Genomic DNA, 24,122 nt, shown 5'->3' with positions numbered 1-24,122 from the left:
TTGACTGACAGTCCCGCAGTCTAATCCAGGGAGTGAGGACTCAGCAGCTCCGTTATGTGTCGAATCAACGTCGGCTCGGCGCTTACAGGCTGTGACTGAGAAAAACCCTGCCGTACTTCGCTCATTCAGCTCTTAAAGCTCACTTTTTCAGCTCAAGCCGTCGGGCTCCTCGCTACAGATTTGCTCCAGAGCCGGGACTCCGCAGACGTTACGTCGGGACAATGGAATCCAACGTTATCCCGGACAGTGTCCGCCATCAGCGGCTACAGCCGGGCATCGGATTCAGTTCGGGAGCGACCGGGACCCTCCGCTCCTCTCTCCGGCCCGGGGTTACGGTCCCCATCGCACCGTTGCTGTCCTCTCCGGCCTCTCTGGCGGCGTCCTCCGGGCCTCCTCCCCCGCCGCCTCCGCTGCAGCTCCACAGCCTGTACGGCGGAATGGGAGCGGGGCTGGGGCCGGGGGCTAGCGGTCACTGTAACCCGGGGAACCCGGCCGTGCTGAAGGAGGCGGTGGAGGCTGTGGTTCGCAGCTTCGCCAAACACACGCAGGGTTACGGCAGAGGTAATGTCCGCTGCTGACACTGTCCTGGAAATAGCGGCGTTAACGCGTGTCATACTGCTTCAGGCTGTAGCTGGGGAGGGGACTTTTGGAGAGCTGGAAACCACTTTCAGCTGCGCCATTTGTTTGGAAGGAAGGCACAAAAAACCTCCACCACACTTAGAACAAACTCCTGTAATTTCCACCTTTATCTCCGGTGTGTAAACACACCAGTGGTCATTTGCACCTGATGCAATGTTACCGTGAAGTTTCCTTTGATATTCGCTCCAGTCACTCCATCACAGGATTAACATCCAGGGGCTGCAGGGGTTTGCATTTACGAACAATACACTATTGTTCGTAAATTAGCCGTTACACTCGTGTTACACGGTAAATAACAAGAATAGACACTGTGGAAATCGATAATAACCTTGAAAAATGAAAGAGCAGTGCCCCTATAAGGCTTTATGTACTTTATATTAAACTTTATATTATTACTTCATGATGTGCAAAATGCACATCATTAGTAATAATTACTTGAAAAATCCAGTTTAATTTAAAGTACTTGACTGATTTCTATCAGAGTTTTCCTAAAACTATCATTAGACCAAAAGCTTAAGTAATGTTAACATGTGTGCCTGTCCCAGGCTAATAGGATTTATTTCCAAAAGATGGTCCCCATGTGTCCCTAACTAACAGCCTCTCCCCCTGCATGCCAGTTAGGCTTCTTAACACAATTATTGGCAGCATTTTTTGAAGACTTTTGGCAGTAAAACACACACACGAGGTGATGTAATTAGGCTTTCCTATACTTTTGCTTTCAAGCGATTAAGTTGCAATTTCAAAAAGGCCTATTAAGTGTATTTAAAGGAGTACTATAAGAAAAAAAAGGGGGGGGGGGGCATGTGTGCAAATACACCTTTGGAAAAGATTTCGTTGGACTTTCAAGTGGAGTTGCAGGATGTTCTATGACTGTAGTTTGGATCAGCTTCACATTACATCCTTCGATATCTCCGAGAGTTTCCTGTCTCTTTGCACTTTTGTTATGGAGGAAATCCTCCGAATTGGATAAAAACAGACCAAGAGGCCTTAATAAACCACTGTCACAAGCCTGAATTGGTTTGTTAGCCCCAGTTGCTGCACTACAGGCTGCAGACCCGCAATGCAAATCCAATATCTCGTCATACCTCCAGACTTTAAAATAGAGTAGATTCTGGACAAAAGCTGCAGTGGAAGTACAAAAAACAGTATTTGTAAAATAAGTTTTTTTAAACTTTATGTAAAAAGCATTAAACACACAAAAAAACTGTCTTTAAAGTAGCACCAACTCTTGCCCACATTAATGAGCAGATTTAGGCTGTTTCCGTTTCTTTAGGCTCTCTCTTTATGTAATCCCAGACTGACTTGACTTTGAGATCAGGGCTCCGTGGGGGCCTGACCATCTGTTGCGCCTCTCCTTGTTCGTGTTGACACTGAAGATGGTTCTTTACAACTCTGGCTGTGTCTTTGGACGCATTATCTGTCATCCTGCAGAGCGAGCTTAGGAGAGATCAGGCGCCTCCCTGATGGAAAGCAACCAAAATATTTAAAGTATCTAAAACATTTTAAAACTTTTGATAAAAACTGTGTCACAGAGTAAAAGCAAGAGAGCCGTGTGTGTTTAAAAAATGATTTGGATTGTCCTTCAGGGCTCTATAGTATGGAAAATATGGCTTGTAGTTTGTTGACAGAAGCTTTAATTTTTTGTTTTTAATGTTCGACAAAGTGGCCTGGCCTCCAGAGCAAGATTCAGGCGGTAACTTCGTTCAAATCGTGTTGGCTGCACACATATTTCCCAACAGACCCCAAACCCAAGTAATCATTTATGACTCAGTTGCAGAGTTTGCAGCTTTCCATTGTTGTTTTTGTTTCCTTGTGGATGACATGAACTCCGTTCTCTCGTGTGAGGGCCAGAGTCGAGTGTTTTTCTCCAAGCCTCTCCTCTGAGGTGATGCAGAATTTCCTCTGGGCAGCCACCTAAAATCTTTCCGGAAAACCCTGTGGCATCCTGGAGACGACCTTCCCCTGCACCTTTCCATCTTTGTTTAGAGAGGATGTCGCAGAGCTCGCCTAACGGCTACAGACCAAAACATGTAAACTGCACTAATGATTTGTATTAGTGTGATGTAACAGGGCTTCTTCTTTTATCTGTGTGTCCTGCAGTGAACGTGGTGGAGGCTTTGCAGGAATTTTGGCAGATGAAGCTGACCAGAGGAGCCGACCTGAGGAACGGAGCCCTCGTTGTTTATGAAATGGTCCCGTCCAACAGCCCTCCTTATGTTTGCTATGTTAGCCTTCCAGGCGGCAGCTGCTTTGGAAGTTTCCAGGTGCAGTGTCTGCTTTCTGTTAGCGTGAATATTATGAAATATGCAGTACTGTATGAAAGTCTTTATACTTTGCTTCCAAAGGAGCCGGACTTCCTTGGAATTTTTAAAGCGGGTTTGGACATTGGCTGCTTTTTTACTCCGTTTCAAAGGAACGTTTTTTTATGCATGTCTGCACATAACAGACATCTTACAATTTTAAACTGCTGCCTGTCACAAGAACACATTTCTTTAGTCGAGCATGAAAAATGTGAAAGCTTAGGCATAAAATTGTATATATTTGTGATTTCCAAAGAGCTATTACTGGAAAACTTGGTATACGTCTCGATGGTGCGCAGTGGAGGACAAAAAAGAAGCAGGAAGCCTAAAAAACTATCTAGAGCATATGAACAGTATCTGAAGGTCACGTCCTTAAAAAAAACTCTCAAAGACCTGACAGGAGGGATGAACCAGTGCTGTGTCTACACGTAACAGACAACTCGGCAGTTAACCAACCAACCAAGTGTATCTTTAACTACTTTGTTGCTTTCATCCTGCCACAAAAACACATCATTTGTTCAATTTTCTTTAGCCGAGTCTGTAAAAATGCCAACAATAACATAGTTTGACAGGCATAAAGTTATATTTTCATATTAACGAGGTGATTCCCAAACATCTGTTGGCTGAAAACTTGGCATAATGCCTTGACAAAAGAAGTGGCCTAAAAACTATCTACATCAGACGAACGGTATTGGAAAGTTATTTACGTAAGAAATAGAAAGGAATCCAAAAAAGACCTGACAGGACCTGAGAGATGCATCTGGACCTTCAGCTGATCCATCTAATGTTCATTGAAGCCTCATCATAAATGTCCCTGTGGAAGGCTGGCTGTCAAGGAGTCATTCTTAAGGAAGGCTGAGTTATGCCAAATTACATGAGTGTCTACAGTCATGTGTAAAACAAGGTGGAGGCTCTGTCATGGTTTGAGGTTCCATTTCAGTCTGACGGACTTGTGAACGCAGAAAAGTGCCCTTAGATTTTGATTCAACATGCAACACCTTCTGAAAAGGATCCAATTCGCAACAACTTCAGTTTTCAGCACGCACAATGGACCACTATCAGTCATGGATTGGGCTCCCAGGTGCCGTCAACATCATTGGGATCATCTTGACATAAAACCGAACAAAAAGGCAGCCAACATCCAAAGAAACTACTTAAAGAAATGACAAGAAAGCTGCCAAAGCGAGCTCAGGCTGTGTTGAAGAATAAAGGTAGTCATACCAAGTACTGACTTTCGAGGTCATTAACTCTAATTTTCCTTCCCGCTTTCCCATCAACATATAAAAAAACGAGGAGTGGCTCAAGACTTTTTTTGCACGTTACTGTAAAAACACGCCATTGTCTTTGGTTGAACGTCAGTGAATGTGTTGTGGTTTGGTTATTCTGTTGCAAGCATTCCTAAAACCACAAGACCAAATATGGATGCAAGCTCAAAGCCACAAAGAGTCATTTAAAGACCGGCCGGGTTGTCGTTGGCCTTTTGACTGTTTATCTGTCCACTGATACATGCTCTCTTTGCTGTTTGACAGTTCTGTCCCACAAAGGCAGAGGCGAGACGCAGCGCCGCCAAAATCGCCCTGATGAACTCCGTTTTTAACGAACATCCCTCGCGTCGGATTACAGACGACTTCATTGAGAAGAGCGTGAATGAGGCGTTGGCCTCCTTTAATGTAAGTTTAAAAAAAGAACTGCAGAGAACTCAAAGTTGTGTTTGTACGACTGTCAGTCAAGTAGGATGGTCGATTTGAACGCGCTTCCAAAAACATGATGTATTAGGTTAATTTTGCTCAGTTGCTGGCATCATACGCATGGATTGTTTTGTTTTTTTACACATAGTAAATATTATGAAAGTGTATACTATGGATACAAATAGCTGATGCTTCTCAAAATTAAATGAAGGAAAATTACACTGCATTGGACTGACTCCCAAACTCAACACAAATATGTGCCAAATATCTGTAGGGAGATATGAGTAAGTAGCATTTACTATGTGAGCTCAACCTGTGGCTGACTTGACTTTAAGTGCTTGTCTATGCTCACAGGGAAACAGAGAAGAGGCCGACAACCCCAACACAGGGATCGGGGCGTTTCGCTTCATGCTCGAGTCCAATAAAGGAAAGTCCATGCTGGAGTTTCAGGTGCGTGTTTTAAGTAGCTTTTTAAAAAAACAAACAAAAAGAAAACTTATGATAAATGTAGGCCCAGAGCCTGTATGAGAGTAGCTACATACAGAACACGTATGCATAAAAGTAGCAGTTTTATGTGTAAATGTTCGCCCAAAAGTGATAATATGTAGTTAGTTTGGCCCCACAGTGTTGAATTACTGGTCTCTTATTCTTGGTCTCGGCTGTGTTTGTCTTCCAGGAGCTGATGACTGTGTTCCAGCTGCTGCACTGGAACGGAAGCCTCAAAGCCATGAGAGAACGACAATGTTCCCGACAGGTAAAGCCAACAAATGCCTTCTATTATACAAAAATAGTAACAGTTTTCAGCTACTTTTATTTTATTTTTTTAATGAACAAATTTCCCAGTAATCAGTCACAAAATTAAACCTACTGAGAGGTGAAGTGAAAAAAAAAGAGATTATCTCCACAGTGCAATGTCCTGCTGTTTCTTAGCTCCTCACCAAAATGCAAAACTTGCTCAGGAACAGCTCAAGGACCACAATGAAAAGCCCAAATTCCTATTCTTTTCCCTTTGTAAGAGTCGGGACAGATTCAATCAATCGAGGCCCCACCCAGCAACCCACATATCCAAAACGATCCGCATCCAGCGTCCCAGTGGCAGACACCAAAACACTCCCAAAGAGGTCCTGTGTCCACGCCCAGATGGGCCACAGCTGTTTTGGTGACCAACACAAAATCTGACTGGTGGTTTTAATGTTGTGGCCGATCAGCGTTTAGCAGGGCTTTTTCTCTGTGACAGGACTGTTCTAGATAAATTTGTAGTTATCTTTCTCACCATGAGCAGTGAGTGAAAAAAGAGCAAAAACAAAGCATGTGCCTCCTAAAATATGTGTGTTTCAAAATAATCCCCATTTATCTCAAATTGGGCTTTTGTACAGCCCCTTAGCCCATCCTCTGAAAGTTGTTGTAGCGCCAGTTAGGGTTTCCCTCCTTTTAAGGCAGCCACATGAAGCCGCTTTAAAAGGAGGTGCGGTGTAGTCGAAGCTTTGTGCATGAATTCTTTGCATTTTTCTTCTAATTTAAAACTCTTTTTTGGCATCATACAGAGCCAAGAGTAGAAAAAACTGTCTGCACATACGTTGACCTCTCTTGAGAGACAACAGAGAGTGCCTACAGCCATCTGTGAAATATGGTGGAGGCTCTGTCATGGTTTGGGGCAGCATTTCAGCCAGTGGTGATGGAGGTCTTGTCAAAAATGATGGAATTATGAATGCATGACAGTGTGACAGTGATCACAAACACACTGCCAGTGCAGTGAAAGCATACCTGCATAGAAAAACACACAGCGGAGCACTATCAGGGCCATGGATTGGCCTCCCCACAGGCTGGATTTCAGCATTACTGCAGCAGTGTGGGATCATCTAAAGATAGCGAACATCCAAAATAGAGCTTTTCATGTTTTTCAAGAAGTCTAGAGGACAAATAAGAATAAAGGTGGTCCAAATGTTGACTTTCAACCTTGTTAGGATTGTACAACTCTGTTTCTGTCTTATATATACTGTATTTCTGTGCATGTTTACTGTGCTTATTTCACATTTTCACCAAAAATTATAAAGAAATTTCATGTCTTATGAAATTTAAAATGAAGTTTTATTAGGTTCAGCATCAGAATCTGAATAACTCGAGGAATATCTAATTGGGAATGCTGTTTCCCACTATCACATCTTCTGACTCTAAATGACTTTCTGGCTGAACTTGCAGGAGGTGCTGGCTCACTACTCCCATCGGGCTCTGGATGATGACATGCGCACTCAGATGGCCGCCGACTGGGTGAACCGAGAGCAGAGCGTAGCGGGCACCATCGCGCAGGAGCTGGCCACGACAGAGCGGGAACTAGAGGACGCCAGGCTGGCGGGCAGAGAACTGCGTTTTTACAAAGAGAAGAAGGACATCCTCATGTTAGCTGTGGGTCAGCTCAGTGCAGCCAACACCGCCACTCTGCCATCACACTAAACCAACCGTATGGAAACATGCCTTCACACTCCGTAGGATTCCTGGTAACAGTACTGATCACTTCATAGGTGACTTCTCAGAACGTTTTAGGTTTTGTTTTGTTTCGTGTACCAGGTAATCAAGCCTTGACTTACAGTATGCACATCTTGTCCATAAAACAAATACTAGCCGCTATAGCCCGTTACCTCTTTGTGCCTAGTAATTACAGGATGACAGTGCTTTTTTTCTAGATGCCTGTAAAAGTGCTCGGCATTCAATGTGACTGGGATTTACATGTTTTGTTTTCATTATTTCATACTGTACTTACTCAAAGTAGACCTATGGAGACAAAACCTTTATGGATCAGTGAATGTACGGGGCATAAAATGACCCATCAGACCAAAACCTAATGAGGTATAGCTCCTGTGTTTCTTCTCGGCTTTGGTTTGTTTTGGTTGGTTGTAGTATTTGGGATGGGAAGATGCCAAGATTGATGATGCAAGAAGCCTGTGTTTGTTCATGAATAAAGCACAGGAACAGAGGTCACCCACTCAGCAAGATATGAATGAAGGGGATAAAAGATCCCAGCTAATATCACCGGTTTTCTGTAATGGATGTGCAACCTGCTCCTACAGGTTTTTTATGGGAAGCAGCCTCTAATAATACTAGACTTCCAGTAAGCACAGAAATACGCTTATTGACTCATGTAATAATAATTTGTGGGTAATTTGCAAAAGAAGAAACATGTCAGCAGGTAATTGATGCTCTGACAGCAGCTCAGGTTAAAAAAAAAGATCAAATATTAAACCACCACTATGCCGTTGTACTTCAGCTTTTCTTGCAAAGGCATTTTTTAAAGCTTCGTCTCTTGCTTGGCGACGATGACACTAGCCGAATGTATCATTTTTAATGCGTTATCAGCAAAAAGGACCTGCAAAGCAACACGACTTACAAAAACTGCAAAATCTGCTCTTGTGATGCAGATTGTGTTGGTCAGCTAGTGGAGTTCAAACAAAGTGAGTGTTTGTTAGGACTTAAATGTAGGTCAGGGTCTCAGCAGTTAAAAAATGGAGGCCAGAGAATGAGTTGGGCTTTTTTTCTCTTTTTTTTTTTTTAAAAGCTGAACCATCAGTTTTGAGTCATTGTAGTCAGAACAGTGCCAGCTTCTGTGGTCTAAGTTTTTTTTTGAGATACTGGAAGAAGGAATTGGGTTTTGGCAGTGTTATAATGTCTGCATGCCAAAAAAATGTAATATAACAGGCATTTATTACCATTTTTTCCCCGTAAATGTCATAACTTTATATTTGTTCGTCTTTATAAAATGCATTTTTATATGTTGTAGGGATAAAGGCGTTTTAACAAGCAGCATTAAAAAGACCCCACACAAGTTTTAATTGATGTGATATGGTTCTTTTGGATGTAATGAAAGTCAGACAACAGGAGGGCTCGTTCTTGCTGCTGAATGCTGGATTATTAGCAGGAGCAGAACCCGATTATACGAAATATAAAGAAAGAACAAACAAAGAAAAAGTGCAGGAAGTTTCTATAACTCATCTCTGGAGTCTTTGTGCCTTTATGAAAATGGTAGCTAGCAATGTTTGAACAGTCCTCTTTACACATGCGGTTAATTTCTTACTGTTACAGAATTTTAAAAGAATAGTTCAAACATTTGGGGGAAATTTACTCTAAGAATTTGATTGACGTTACACGAAGGGCGGTCTGGTTAATATGAAGCTAAATAAAGCCGCTTCGCCATAGATTAGCATAAAGACTGAAAACGGATGTAAACAAGTTCCCACACTCGGCCCCAAAGGTAACAAAATCTGACCAATGTTACTTCATTGGTCTGAATCACAGACTGTATAAAAAAGATGGACATAGCTTCTCTGCTAATATAGAAGCTTGTGAGCTACCAATGTATAGCAAACGTTGAATGGCTCTTTGCAGAAATGGATAAAGGTGTGTTCATGTCAAAGTGTTAGACAGCTGATGACAAGGAAATGATCTGCCTTCACAGAGCTTTCTGATTGGCAGAGCTAGCTAAATTTCAACTTAACTTGAAATTTCAAGTTAGGAATGGCGATTTTTAAATTTTTTTTTCCAGCAAACAAGCCCCTGTAGTCTGAAAAGTGAAGCCAGTGCAGAAGTGCCTTCAACCTGCATTCTTTATAATTGTCAACTCCTCTGGAATGACTGACCCCAGTCACTACTTTCCTTATGTCATTGTGGTCCCTTTTAACACACAGCATGATGTCTGTTGGTAAATTATGAGCTGGTGTTGACTATGATAAAATACGGTGTGTGCTAGACCAGGACTGTTGTGGAGGGCCGGATCAATAAGCTGAACTACTTTCTGCTCAGTATTCATTTTTATCTCTTCATAAGCTTATTGATCCAGCCGTCCACAACAGTCCCAGTTTCTCACCACTTGTTTGTTATGTCTGGTATCAAAACAGTCCAAAATGCCAAATGCAGGGCTTCCAAACCAGTGGGTGATGACATGGTGGCTACGTCCGTCTTTTAATTACAGTCTGAAGTGGCATCTGTGCTGGGTAATACTTCCAGTACCTGCAGAGTGTTTTATTCAAATAATTTCCTTAATATGCTACATGGCGATTGTGAAGGATGTATTTAATATTATTACCTTTGGTATAAATTTATAAACATTATATACTGATTCTGTTTCTGTTTTCTTTTTTTGTGCCCACTTTGCAGCATATGTGTGTGGTGCAAATATAAAAATGTTGACTTTGCAGTTCTCTTTAATTAATAATGCAAATTTATAATTGACAGAAAAAGTCATCTTTATATATCCTGGTTAATATCTTCAACTTTTTCAAATGTGTAAATTTCAAATCAGTAAATTTTAAACTTGGTACTAAACAGATTGCCAGGATTTCATATGCAGAAACACTTTCAGGGATTTTATCCTTCTTTGACTCAATTAAGAAAAGTAAATGTGATTAATGAGGAAATCTCAAGCAGTGTTTTAATGAACTGCTTAACGGGAAGGAGGCTGAGGCTGTTTGTTTCAATTTAGATGCTCAACTTCTGGTTTGTTTGGTTTTTATAGTTTGTTTGTTTTTATAGCCACAAGCCATTAATCTCAAGGCTCCTTCTGTAAAAATGCCTTTGATCTTTCTTTGTTATCAATATAATTGAAGTTTTTTTGAACCGTATGTTTGTTTTTTGCCATTTGTTTGCTAAAAAACAGTTTTGGCTCTACATGTTTTTGTTTTTTTGTTTTTTTTGCTTTGATGCATGATGTGTTGATTAAGTTCTGGTTTTATATGTTTCATATTCTATACAGTATTGTTTTATAAGAGTGTTTCTCGAGGTCCTTACTGTTTGTATTTTCTATGAACATTTTGTATTCCATGTTTATACTTTTAGTAGATTTATATGTATATGTAATAAATTTGCTGTTACAAATGGCACTGTGTCGAGCCACTTGTTTTCAGTGACTGAAAATCAAGGCCACACACACACACACAGTGGTAATAATTTAATATTCCAAATTAATAAAAATGCATATTCCAGATTTTTAGAGTATAAAAGCACTGATTTCATTCACTTTATTTTTTTTAAATTATGCAATAACTTGCAAATGCCACCAGAAGGCATAACAGCCTTCCACCCACAATCTTAGTTAGGCATCGTAGGCATCAAAACCAAACACGATTAACATTACAGAGCAATACTGGTGCATTTATCTTTCCTCTTTCAGAGCCCACAAGAGTTATCAAAGTAAAAACAACTTTAATAGACTAATTTCCTCTATTACCTCAGATAATCAAAGGACTTGATACCCCTGTCCATGTTGCTCAGGATCTTGAATGGCAGCATCACCAACTGGATAGGGAGCTGCGCCTGACCGGGATCACTTGGTTCTCATGGGGGTCGTTTTAGGAGATTTAGGAGATTGAACCATTAAGTTCAATCTCCTAAATCTGGGTGACATATAAATCAAATGATTCAGCCAAGATGATCGCATGGGATCCAGACTGTTGTCCATACTGCCATCAACGAAATGCTACCCTACCGTGTGCAGGACAGAAAGAAAGAGGGAGAGCTTTTAACCTGAATCCTTTAGAATCCTAAATGAGACTACAACCCCACTGACTACCTAACTACAACTAAGCTACTCAGTACCTGGACTGTGTTTGTGAAACTAATTAATTATGTTTGTTATTATTAAATTAAAATAAATTAATAATAAGTTGTTTGGAATTTTTCTTTTTTTTTTTTGGAAAATTGTGTCCAGAAGCATTAAAAAATAATTAAATTCAATTCTAGCTGAAATGAACTCGTTTTTCACATAATGTTCTTTAAAATCCGACATTTAATATCATACCAGAAAAAATTAAATTAAATTAAATTAAATTAAATTAAATTATTTTTTTGTTTTATACTTCCGGTACACAACATCGGAAGAGGCGGGGTTTTATTGTGCTGCGCTCCCCCTGCGTTGGTCATTCAACATGGCAGCGGGACCAATTTCAGAAAGAAACCAAGGTAAACTCATCATTAAACTCTGTTTTGTTTCTTTGCACTTCTCATTCATAAAAGTGCTGGTACATTTCACCGGAACCGGCTCATTTTTACGTACCGACTGCCTCCTTTAGACAGCAGTTTGTGATAAACAAATGGCAGATCACATGGAAACATTGAGTTGTCGCTAGCTTAGCATGTCGCTGATTTTCCTTTGCAAACAGACTTTTTAATCCTTTTACTTGTTACTTATATAGAAGCCAGTTCAGCGATGGTTTTTGGTTGTTTTAAAGTGCGACTCTTCCAAACAAATTAGCAGCAGACTTAACGTCTAGTTGTCCAACAACTACAAGTAGCCGAAGAAGCTAACAACATAGCTTATAGCTTGACTCGGCGGTCATGTTAAACATATTAAACGTCTTTGTTTCGTATCGTGCTGATTTTATACGGGGCTATTTTATTTCTTGATGTGGGTATACAGATATAGGTATTTTAGATGTAAACACTAAACGTGAGTTTCCTGATTAAATATTGTACACGTATAATAAATGTGAGGAGAGTGTGAGAGGCAATAAAGGAACTTTAAGAAGAAGCAAGTAAATAATTTATAAATCTTTTATCCGGTCACAACGCATAGTTATCTGTACACATCTTCTGGCTGAATTATATTAACAGGCCTTCCAAAGGACACAAGCGACTGGATCTCACTGATTAACTAATTTATTTCCAAATATTAGCTATTTTTCTATTCTTGAAGTTTCTCCATCGACTTTTACTTTAATGTCACGTGTGTCCACTGAAAAAGAGATTGACGACCTGTGATGACGCACTGATCATTATGAGGTTTATTTTCTCTTCATGTTTTAGACGCTACTGTATATGTTGGTGGTTTGGATGAGAAAGTGTCTGAGCCGTTACTATGGGAGCTTTTCCTGCAGGCTGGTCCTGTGGTCAACACACACATGCCCAAAGACAGAGTCACAGGCCAACATCAAGGTAAGTAATCAGATCACCTTTTTGGTACGTGTTTTGAAGGATCACTAAAAACAAGCTCATCTAACAGTTTTTGCTACTTTCTCAGGCTATGGCTTTGTGGAGTTCCTCAGTGAAGAGGATGCCGACTATGCCATCAAAATCATGAATATGATAAAGCTCTATGGCAAACCGATCAGGGTTAATAAAGCTTCTGCACACAACAAAAACCTGGATGTCGGTGCTAACATCTTCATCGGTAACCTGGACCCAGAGATTGATGAGAAACTGCTCTACGACACGTTCAGTGCCTTTGGTGTGATCCTCCAGACGCCAAAGATCATGAGAGACCCAGACACCGGCAACTCTAAGGGTTATGCTTTCATCAATTTTGCCAGCTTCGATGCATCCGATGCCGCCATTGAGGCCATGAACGGCCAGTACCTCTGCAACAGGCCCATCACAGTGTCGTATGCCTTCAAGAAAGATTCCAAAGGAGAGCGTCACGGCTCGGCCGCAGAGCGACTCCTGGCCGCTCAGAATCCTCTCTCCCAGGCAGACAGGCCTCACCAGCTGTTTGCAGATGCTCCTCCACCGCCAACGGCTCCAACGCCAGTCCTGACCACGCTGGGAGCTGCGATGGCCATTCCAGGTAAGCAAATGGAAGTTGTTTTATTGCATTTTGGGCATTTGAACATTGCTGTGGGGTGTTACACAACATTTCAGGCACCGTTCATCAGGTAATGTGGAAAAATCTTGTTTCCGTTAATAAGAAGTTAATAGGTGTCGATTTTAAGTGATTAGCTTACAAGATGAATTTGGGTTTCTGGTACAACTTGACCTACTTCCAGGAAAAAGAAGTAATCAAACTGGAGTGGTCTAAGAATAAAAGTTGTTCCTCATACGTTTTAATCTCTTTTTACATTATGCTCACATGGAACTTCCTGTAGTTTACTTTACATCTGAATGGTTGGACATTAAATAAAAAGAGCAGTATCTATTACACAGAGTTTGTCCAGTGGGCTGTGATGATATATTTTAAATAGTTTTGTCTGTCTAAGAGAACGATGCAGTACTTGAATGATTATCTTAGAATTGCTGTTCAACAGCCAGCCCCATCTTGGGCTCGTTATTCATGGCAGTTAATTATATTACTCTGTTAAACTATCGATTAAAGTACAAACGGCGTCAGTTAAACTTAATTTACGAAAGCGTGAGTTTGCCTTCTTTTGCACACACACAATCCAATTGTTGACCAGATCCTGTTTGGAAATAGACAGGACGTTATACCTGCTGCTCATGCTTCCTGTACGCTCAGTTATTGTGATCATTTTATTCTAAGAAGTAATAAATTCTGAGTAATTAGCAGGTGATATGCCGGTGATATGCGGTCATGTTGTTGTGCTTCCTTTTGTTCTTCTTGGGATAATCTCTAAACAGCAGCAGTATGTGATTAATTGTTATAGATTACAGGCTGTCATGGGAGTAGATGAGTTTCCATCATGAGCATTAAGATGATGTAGGAAGTGTGTCTGTGCTGCTCTGGATGATGCCTCTTTTATCAGTAGGTGATAAAGAGATTATTTTTAATCTAACTAATCTTGATCAGTGTGTGGAGTAAAGTGAACATGACAGCTGACAGATTGGTCCTTTAATGAAGTTCTTCATAGATATTACATTAGCTACCATGGGTAGATCATTATAAGTCACATTGCTCTGCTCAAATGTGAAATATGAGACTCACTTTGCAAATGCAACCTGTTTGCGTGCAGGCATGCCACCTCCTGGTGCTTTCCCTCCTGTTCCTCCACCTGGATCGATACCTCCATCAATGCCCCCTGCTATGGCTATACCACCAGTAGCTGTGACACCAGGCCCGCAGGGTGGTGGCGGACCTCCACCCGGACCACCACCGTTCCCTCCTGGCAGCATGCATCCAGGTAAAGCTACATTTATGCTTTCAATGTGTTTCCATATTCATTCCTTGTGGAAAGTAATGCAGTAGTACGTTATAAAAGTTTAGATATGTATATTTACATGCTTTTTATGTAGTTCTTGTACATATGAGCCTGCATGACGTTATCAGTTATAGATTACCTGTGTTTGGCGTATTTAAATATACCTGGAGTTTCACTCTTACCAGTTTGGTCCATGTGGACAAATGTTAAGCTTGAGCTTGCTTTGTTGCTGCCATGCAGGTATGCCTCAGATGCCCATGCCTCCTCCTGCTCCTCCTGGCATGGTGCCGCCGCCTCCTGCTCCACCAGGATCAAACCCCCGGGCACCGCCGCCCCCCAGCATGCCTCCACCCCCACCTATGGGCATGCCTCCCAGAGCGCCATATGGGCCTCCCACAGGTAAGCGCTGTGGCATCTCCTTCAGTCTTTGTTGTCTAATAAAAGTTTCTCTGAGCACCAAAATAAGAGGAAAAGTCCTTCAAAGAAACATTTCCCTGTAAAAAGAATCATTGAAGGGTTCTCTCCGTAACACAACTGATATTATGCATTGAAAATGGTTTTGCTGTCTTGCGCTCAGGTTGCGCTGTTGTTGATGAAACACATTGATAATTTAGCATATAAAATAAACATTTGAGCTGTGAGATGATTTGGAAAGCAGTCAAATGTTCATTGACTCATGCTGATGCCTGTGAAGGTACCCTACTAAAATTTGTGAGCCAAGCCTTAAAAAATGTATTATTGCTGTTACACCAGCCAGCTGTGGCACAAAATCTGGGCTCTGATACCCAGAAGAAAGGATATGGGAAGGAAGCTGAATAAGATGTAACATCATGTTGGGCGGCATGGCAAGACAGCAGTTAGCACTGTTGCGTCATGGCAAGAAGGTTTCTGGTGTGAACCCCGGCTCCTGGTAGCGTTTTACAGCGGTTTTATCAGACTGTGACCACTTGTTCTCTCTCTCTCAGGCCCTCCTGTCCCTCCAGGCATGAGAGGGCCTCCTCCTCCCATGCCTCCACCTGGCTATGGTGCCGGTCCTCCTCGACCACCTCCCTTTGGCTTCCAGAGAGGACCTCCGATGCCACCGAGGCCCCCAGGTGTCCCCCCACGGGCTCCTCTGAGAGCACCGATGCCATCGTAATTCCTGTTAGATAACTGTCTGTCATTTTGCTTTTTTTTAAAAAAACGCATCCTTAGGCTTAGTTTGTAAGCGTGAGAGTAATTTAACCACCTGTTTGTATTTTGGGGTTTTTTTGGTCATTGTACAGATGAACAACAAATAAAAATTTTAGTACAATTCTTTACTGTTTTTATTTACTCTGACAACAAAACACAGCATCAAATAACAGACTTGTGGCTCTAAAAGGGACACAGATCAGATGTTGCTTTCAAAGTATAGTTTTATTCCTCCCGGAGCATCTGTGTGCTCAGAAATCTTATAGAAGAATTGTTGAAACTATTGCTCCTAGGTGAGCTGTTGTGGGGGCATGGGAGGAGGTCCGGGGGGTGTACCCAGGACAGCTGGAGGAACTGGAAACTGCTGGAATGACAGTGTCACTGTGCCTAGTGAAGACATACACTGAGAGGGTCCTTTAAGCTTGAATGAAATTTACAGCTGCCCACATGGATAAACCAAACTCCTCCTGGATGAAGGTTTTATGATCAGAGGAGACAAAAATTGAGTAAAGGTGAGGATTTCACACCTAACAACAGCACCAGCTGTCAAGCATGGTGGTGGTAGCATCATGCTGTGTGGCTGTTTTGCTAGCAGTGGTACTGGTACACTGCACAAAGTGTATAGAAAAATGAAGAAGGCGTATTACTTCAAACCAAGTCCTAGATGTTTTTAACTTGTACACAGTTGCGTGTTCCAACAGGACAATGATTCCACGCACATCAAAACTGGATTTGAATGGATAAAGCAGGCTAACCTTCTGGAAAGCCCAACCTCAAGCCTGCTGAAAATCTGTGGGCTACAATTTAAAGCTGGGTCGGTACCAGGAAACTTACCAGTTTAAACGAACTACCAATTCTGCCAAGAAGCATGAGCAAATATCGAGCTAGAATTATGCCAGAAGTTTGCTGATTGCTACCAAAAACACTGTACAATTTGAAAAGGCTCACTTAACTAAGCATTAGTGGGGATTATGTACACAGGAAAATGGCGAGAATGATTTTTCCAGAGTTAACATTTTCATCTAAGAATAATTTTTACTCATTTTGGATTGTAATCATTTCGATTGGCCACTGGAGTTGAACAGAGAAAAAAAAAAACGGAGGAAATTCCTAAGTTTCCTAAGTTTCCTTTCTGCTGCTGTCCCGCAGTGGAACAGAGACAACTGTCAGCGGTGAGCCAGGTAAGTGAGTAAAGTGCTTAATAATGATTTCATTTAGGATAAAATGGGGATTTTTTTGTTTATCTGAAAGGTAACGCCTGTAAGTAACATTAAAGCTTGCGAGTTTGTGACAAGGTTGGTTAGGGGGGAGCAAGCATGGGAGAAGGCGCTGGATCCGGGGAAGGGAGTGTGGTATCAGTGTGCATGTGTGCGTGCGTGTCGGGGTGTGTGTCCTGAGTTCAGCCTGAGAAAGTGTCCTTTCGCCTGTTAAGTATGGAACTCCAAAGTGTTCAAAATTAAATAAATAAATAGGTCAAGATGAAATAAATAACTATGTGAATAAATAAGACACAGATATGTAATGTGAGAATGATATTGTGAAATAATGGAACACATTTTGAAAACAATGCTCATTATTGTGAAACATATTACATTCTGCTATATATATTTTCTTATTATTGTGAAATATTATTTCATGGTCATTATTTTTCACAATAACAGAGATTATTCCTGAGGCATTTTATTTATTTCCAGCCGTTTATATTCCAAAATGACCTTTTTTCAAAGTCAGTCTTTATTTCAAAATCCCGTTTTTCCCGATGGTCTATTTATTTCATAATGCGACTTTTCAGCAGAATGACTTTGTCTGTCAATCAAGAAAGACAGGGCGGAGCCAGTTGTGTGATTGGTTGCTCCTTTACTCAGACATAAGTAATAGCACATGAATTGTCGATTTAGGTTTAATGGTGCAATGCATCTCCTATGCAGCTGGCGGCAGTATGCAGCTCAAAATAAACTTAAGGCACCGACAAATGCAAAACACTGGGCGCGAATAACGTTACAGGTGTATCAATTCTTGTGAAGGGCATGGCTGCAGGAAACAAGTCCGTTTCTGAGTTACTCAGAGAACTTGCTAACCGCTTAGATTGAACGTCTTCACCTCAGTCTGCGTATTGCAGCAGTGTACTGGAGATGAAGTGGTCCCTGGTCCAAGTTCTCATCACAACCGCACAGTGTTAACGTTAGCAAATGCTAACGCTATCACAGCTAGCTCCACTCCACGAAACGCTGTTCAGGGTAAGTAACGATATGTTATTATTGCTTGGTTAGTCTGTCTGTCTGGCAAAAATGAGCTTTTTAATCAGTTTAGTCACAGATTTTTTTTAATACTGTTTTTTATCATAGCAAAGAATTCTATAAATTAGGTAAGAGAAAATAATTGTCTTCTGGGTTAATGTCTGTATTACTATTTACATTGTTGTAGGTAATAGTTATTCATGACTGTTTTAAAGTGGCTTATCTTCTGTGCTAATATGGAAGACAAGTAATCTATGTGAAAGAAAAGAAAGCAATTTTAGTTCAACGTAGTGATTTTGTAAGTGGGTATAATTTGAAAATGCTTTTACTAGTACAGTGGATGTTCTTTAAATATTTAACATTTAAAGTGTGTGTCACTTTACAGACTCCAACTTCAGTTTTGGTTTGGTCTCACCGTTGTAGGTCATAACACAAACAAGTCGTCAAGTCAAGCAGCTGAGGAAAGGGCTTAAGGAAACCATGGTATGGCCGCTTCTGACAGAAAGATCAGACATCATTCCTCCTTTCTTACCAAGGGAATCAGAGACTGCTCCCTGTTGTGAGGTAAGGTCAGGTCACATCTTTTAACATCTGAATAGTAAAGCTATTTGGTTAATTTATGAAGGATGAACATTAATTGTTGACACAAAACACCAATATACTGTTTTGTATGCGTGGGTTAGTTGAACAGCTGGGTTACATTTAATAAAAATACACGTAATGTTGCTGATGCTCTTAAGACTACAAGATAAGTAAAGCTATAAAATGACTGTGGCCTGCCACAGAAGATGAAGATGAGGAAGAAGAGGAATGCTCTCGAGGATAAATGCAGAGTGGCAGGTTACCTTCGGTCCTTCATTGAAAATGGTAAGTCTGCTGCGATAGGTATTTTGCCATTGGTTTTCTCTGATTATACTTTGGTAAATTACATACAGTCCAGTGATCTTGGGTCATTAACAAAGTACACTATAGTAGAGCTGGGCGATATGAGATTTTTTCATATCACGATATTTATTTTTATTTATTTTTTTATAAAAAGGACAAGAGCGGTGAGGTCTATCGCAATAGTTTAATTTTTCTATTGAGAAAAAGTTATTTCGCAATACATATCGTTATCGTTCTATCGCCCAGCTCTACGCTATAGTATAATTTTGTTTTGTTATTTGCTCCATGCAATACATAAGAGTGGTGGCATTATCAGTTGCACTAGAATTGTATGTAGACTACTTTTAGCTTTGTTAACATAAAAATATCTATAAAAGCTACAACAGCAATTTGAGTGGGGCAAAAATGTCTGGTGCCCTGTATGTAAGTGGTCATCTTTATGGTATTTCTCCATAAAAGATTCAAAATAATGAATATAGGATGTCATTATAGTTTAAAACAATCTTCTGTTGCAGCATCTTGTGCACAACAAAAAGCCCTCATCAAGTTTTGGACAGGATGGGAAGTCTTGCCGAGAAATGACTGTGGAAGTGGTCAACAGCAATCTTCCAAAGTCTTCCACCGGTTTTGAAGTACTACGTCTTCCTGCACACTACTGTACCTATGAGTCATTTCTAATGGACATTCAGGTGTGTCTCAACTCTACTGACTCAGGTTTTGGTCTGGTTTACGATTGATTCCATAACCACATGGTAAAATTAGACCATTTCTTATTTCTTGCATCACATTACTGTACTCGGTGTTCAAAGAAACGGACAATCTAGTGAGTTCTAGTTCTTTTTAATACACTTGACAGTGAAAAATACAGAGTACAGGTGTGCATTTATGGCTTTTTTAATATAAACTGATGAAGAGTTCAGATATCAAAATCAGTTGTTCACTGTACATTATAAATTACACAATATGTTTTGTTTATACTCGCTACTGATACAAAAAAAATTTCTAGAAAAAATTATTTGAATTAAGATGTTACACTACTCTACTGTGTTCATTGTATTAAATCTGCTCAGAGTTGACATGTACTGTATATCCAACCAAGAAATGAATATCATTAAAGTGACAGCTGTATAAAACAAATCCTGTTTTATAGCCACTCACTGTTTTGTTGAAAATGAAATTGGTTATGCTGTTTTGAGTCAGTATTAGCTACAAAGCTGTAGAAATTTAAAAAAAAAAAAAAAAAAAAAATCCTCCTGACATAGAAACTGATTAAATGTAATAATGTCTTTCTACAAGTGATTTTGAAGTATTGGTAGCACAGCAGGGTCTTGTTCATTCAGTGCATCTGGGAGCTGAATCTCAGGAATGGTGATCTCATTTGATGGGCAGCGATTATGTTGTCCTGTCCAGTCCACACCATAATCCTCATCAACCTGAAAGAGCATGCACATGTTTTAAATCTAAACTGAAGAGGTGTTTCCTGCAGCTGTTCCTAGATGGACTTATTGAGTCTGCCAGGGCCTATGTGAGTTGCTTAGGCATTGGCTACCAACTAATTATTCATTCACCCATTCTAGGTCAGGATTGGTTCTCTTCAGGTATAACAAATTTAACTTTGTTTAAAGTATTGCCATCTATACCTGACAGGTGGGATAAAAGAGAATGGCTTGGGAGGCGCACAGCAAATCTCAAAGTTTTCCAATTAATGCTGAAAGAACCAAGGATGTAAATGTATTCTTGTTTTAGCTTTACCGAAGACACCAGAGAAAGTATATCTATAATGCTGCTGAAATAGACAAAACCATTTCAATAAACTCGCTATTTAACATCAACCTTGTTATGCGTTATCAGAGAACAATCAACTGCAAACAGCAATGAAACATTCAACTATGTACTATTTAAAGCACTAATGACCCTGTTGTCTAACAAGATGTGATAAGTAAGTAGACTGTGGAAAGCTGGTGGGTCTACTCTCTGTGTAAAAGGTTCCTACAGGCTCCACTGACCCCAGTCTCCGAGTTAACACACTAACAGCTAACACTGCTAAACGTGTCTCAACGCCGAGATGGCGCCGATAGCTTTAGCCGTAGCTGCCCCACTTAGTTTAGACAGTAACAAAAAAAAGTAAGCGATAATAATTCATTGTCAAACGTCATAATTAAGGTCAACACCTAAACAATGCTGTGTACAGAATCACACAGGTGCTCAATTACAGCATAAACTTACCTTAGACCATCCTCCGTCATTTTCCTCCTAATTGTGCCCGGAGACACAGAAAATGTATCGGCAATTACCCCGACGGTTATCCCGGACAGCACTAAAGTCCTGAGTGCTGCATCGGGATTTCTAGACGTAGACGGCCAACATTTGAAGACTGTTCTTCCTCGGCGTATTCCAAACGAACACGGTGCTGAATTGATCTTAAACCTTTGACAATGCTGTCATCGATGCGAACATCTTGAAGAGCAATTATCATCCCAAGCATTTCAGAAACATCTAAACGACTCAAAACAGTATCTACAGGTAAATGATCCCTCTCTATCTGATTTGCTTAAATGAGCAGAACTGGCTGAAGTTCACACCAGTCCGCCATCCTCCGTGACTTTTGACCTAGCACGCTGTTGCTAGCTGCAGTAGCCGTCCGCGGAGCCGGTATCCAGGAAAACTAGTCGATGGTAAACGATAAGCCAATAGGTGCAAAGGTCCAGCCCACTTACATTGATTGACAGACAAAGTCATTCTGCTGAAAAGTCGCATTATGAAATAAATAGACCATCGGGAAAAACGGGATTTTGAAATAAAGACTGACTTTGAAAAAAGGTCATTTTGGAATATAAACGGCTGGAAATAAATAAAATGCCTCAGGAATAAGCTCTGTTATTGTGAAAAATAATGACCATGAAATAATATTTCACAATAATAAGAAAATATATATAGCAGAATGTAATATGTTTCACAATAATGAGCATTGTTTTCAAAATGTGTTCCATTATTTCACAATATCATTCTCACATTACATATCTGTGTCTTATTTATTCACATAGTTATTTATTTCATCTTGACCTATTTATTTATTTAATTTTGAACACTTTGGAGTTCCATAGTTAAGCAAAGGTCAACATTATGAGTAATTAGCAGACAGCATTAAGGTATATATGTCACTAAACTAAATTTAGCATTGCTCAATAGCTGCTTTTAGGTAGTATAATTGACCAGGCTAGTGTGTTTTTAACAAATCCGGTGCACCAGTTTTTTATCCAAAAAGGTCTGTGAACACATGTGTTTTACACCAAATTGAGGCATGCAAATCCACTTTTTTTTAACCTAATGTGTTCTGTTATAAATGTGTGTTTTATCGTGGATTGACGTTTGTGGATGTTTCACCTGTTGAGCTAGAAAGCACGCCTGCTTTACTCTGAATTGTAAAGTATACATGGTTGCAGTTTTAGACGTTTCTTAAGCCCCTAGTGTATTAGATTGGTATTATACAAACTTCCGACTGCTGCAACGTTGAGTTTGCCCTTACTATTATTATTTATTTTTTATATTCATTCACATTATCAGAATATAACACGAGATTGTAAGACACACATGGAATATATTTGTGTTTTTTGTTCAATTTTGTAAGAATTTGTACTGAAAAATATCCTTTTCATATCATTAAGGATGCCAGCTGTGCATATGAAGTGCAGAGAACAACAGAAGTACATATGTTTTGAAGGCCAACTGACCTACTGATCGTTTTTGGATTGCGGTGAGTAAAAAAACATTAAGGTTTTCAGCGTGTTTCGTAGTGTGAATCAGTCAAGCTTTGATGATGATGTTATAATAGCTGCTATACCAAATGTTTAGGTTTATTTTGTTCAGTTTATTTAATTTCACCTTTTTTTTTGCTTGTTCTGGTGTTTATTTCAAATGTGTAATGCAATTGTATTATGTTCACAGTTGCCAAGGAGTTCAACATCCCAAACATATGGCTTCTCTAAGATACTTGATCCAACTGTGAAGGATATGAAAATCCCGGAGAGGGATGGAGTTAAGGTTCCCCCGTATGACCCAGTACATGGAACTTGGTCTTCACTGCCTGTTTGGTTTTGTAGAGACTTCCTTATGTGATGGATGTTAAACAGTCTTGCATTCTAAGCTCATTGCAGTACTTCAATACATGTGAAAATTTCTCTGTTGATATTATGCATGATGTCTTGGAGGGAGTGGCACAATATGAAATGAAACTGATTACGTTACATGATCAGTATACAACATCAAAGGAAGTGGGCAGGAGAATTAAGAGCTTTAACTATGGCTACATGGAACAAAACAACAAACCACCTACAGTGAAGTTGGGAGAGGACTCAATCGACTTGGGGTTAAACGCCATCCAGTCCTGGTGTTTACTTCGGAATCTACCACTAATCTTTAGAGACATAGTTTGTCCAAATGGTCAGCACTGGTATTTGCTACTGCTGTTGCTTCAAATAGTGAATATTGTATTTTCACCAGTGTTATCAAAAGGCATCAGTATTTTCTTGAAACACCTGATCGCCGAACACCACAGGTTATTCAAACGTTTGTTTCCATACAAGAAGCTGTGTGTCTCAATGAGCATTCGAATGGTTTTCAAATTCTGTGCACAAGAGACGGACCTCATGTAATTTATGTCAAAGAGCTTTTCTGCTGTAAAGCATTTGATTTACAACAAGCAGTTACAGTTTTTGTATTGTACCATACTGTTTCCTCCGAATAATAAAGGTGGCTGTTAAAATAAAAATATTTTTTTCTGATTTATTTATTGCACCTTTAAAACCTTGCAGTGAATGATTATAATGCAGTTACATAGTGAAATAAAGTGATTTTTTCTTCTATTTATAATACCATTCAGAGTACAATTCTGTTCTATTTAGAATAAAATTAGTTTTTATTTTATTTTAAACTAAACCAAGTAAATTATCAAGGAGTAAATTTTAAGGAAGAGTAAATTTTACTCCATTTAGACTGGGATCAAATGCTGTCTTTTTTAGAGTAAAATTTTATTCAATTTGAGTCAGATGTACTCAGTGAAATTTACTGTGCATGGATACTTCTGACACTGTGGATTAGAGCAAATTCAAAATAAATTCAATTTTGTGCACCCAGCTCTTGTCTATTAAAGTCATTAAAGATGTGTGCTGTGGAATCATTACACCCTAAAAACAAATACTTCAAAGAAATCTTTAAAGCCCAGCATTACTATGATATTCATACCCATGATGAGAGGATGTGAACTGCAAAAAGTACTGTAAGGTCTTGCTGTGCTTACAGGTATTTAACTGTAAAGGACAAGCATACCTTAAGAAAAAAAAATCAAATCAG

At 39.9% G+C, this 24,122-nt stretch overlaps 2 protein-coding genes and 2 long non-coding RNA genes across 5 annotated transcripts; 3 read left to right on the top strand and 1 right to left on the bottom strand.

The window, feature by feature from the left end:
• Nucleotides 1-31: 31 nt before the first annotated feature.
• lix1l (limb and CNS expressed 1 like) lies at nt 32-10,491 on the top strand. The gene is made up of 6 exons (XM_085261730.1): nt 32-561; nt 2,740-2,903; nt 4,469-4,609; nt 4,982-5,077; nt 5,304-5,381; nt 6,827-10,491. The coding sequence occupies exons 1-6, from the start codon at nt 222-224 to the stop codon at nt 7,076-7,078; spliced, it is 1,071 nt and encodes a 356-aa protein (XP_085117856.1). The 5' UTR covers nt 32-221; the 3' UTR covers nt 7,079-10,491.
• Nucleotides 10,492-11,484: 993 nt separating this feature from the next.
• On the top strand, nt 11,485-15,774 carry sf3b4 (splicing factor 3b, subunit 4). The gene is made up of 6 exons (XM_085263222.1): nt 11,485-11,572; nt 12,416-12,544; nt 12,630-13,172; nt 14,293-14,460; nt 14,719-14,877; nt 15,444-15,774. The coding sequence occupies exons 1-6, from the start codon at nt 11,539-11,541 to the stop codon at nt 15,614-15,616; spliced, it is 1,206 nt and encodes a 401-aa protein (XP_085119348.1). The 5' UTR covers nt 11,485-11,538; the 3' UTR covers nt 15,617-15,774.
• A 1,579-nt stretch (nt 15,775-17,353) lies between these two features.
• On the top strand, nt 17,354-19,907 carry LOC146549255 (uncharacterized). 2 transcript variants are annotated; one of them, XR_014890520.1, is made up of 4 exons: nt 17,354-17,888; nt 18,312-18,452; nt 18,674-18,755; nt 19,289-19,907. It is a non-coding gene; the product is annotated as an uncharacterized LOC146549255 (long non-coding RNA). The 2 variants fall into 2 exon arrangements; XR_014890519.1 differs by having other exon boundaries at nt 18,629-18,755.
• On the bottom strand, nt 18,899-21,577 carry LOC146549254 (uncharacterized). Its single transcript, XR_014890521.1, has 2 exons — nt 21,000-21,577; nt 18,899-20,206 (listed from the first exon to the last, which is right to left on the bottom strand). It is a non-coding gene; the product is annotated as an uncharacterized LOC146549254 (long non-coding RNA).
• Between the last annotated feature and the right edge of the window lie 2,545 nt (nt 21,578-24,122).

The sequence above is a fragment of the Mchenga conophoros genome, linkage group LG22 (assembly GCF_057382185.1).
Source record: "Mchenga conophoros isolate Kocher_MC1m ecotype Shallow Benthic linkage group LG22, M_conophoros_male_GT1.1, whole genome shotgun sequence".
In the NCBI taxonomy this organism is placed as follows: Eukaryota; Metazoa; Chordata; class Actinopteri; order Cichliformes; family Cichlidae; genus Mchenga; species Mchenga conophoros.
The sequence above is the reverse complement of the archived record's forward strand: the minus strand, read 5'-3'. Positions and strand labels throughout refer to the sequence as shown.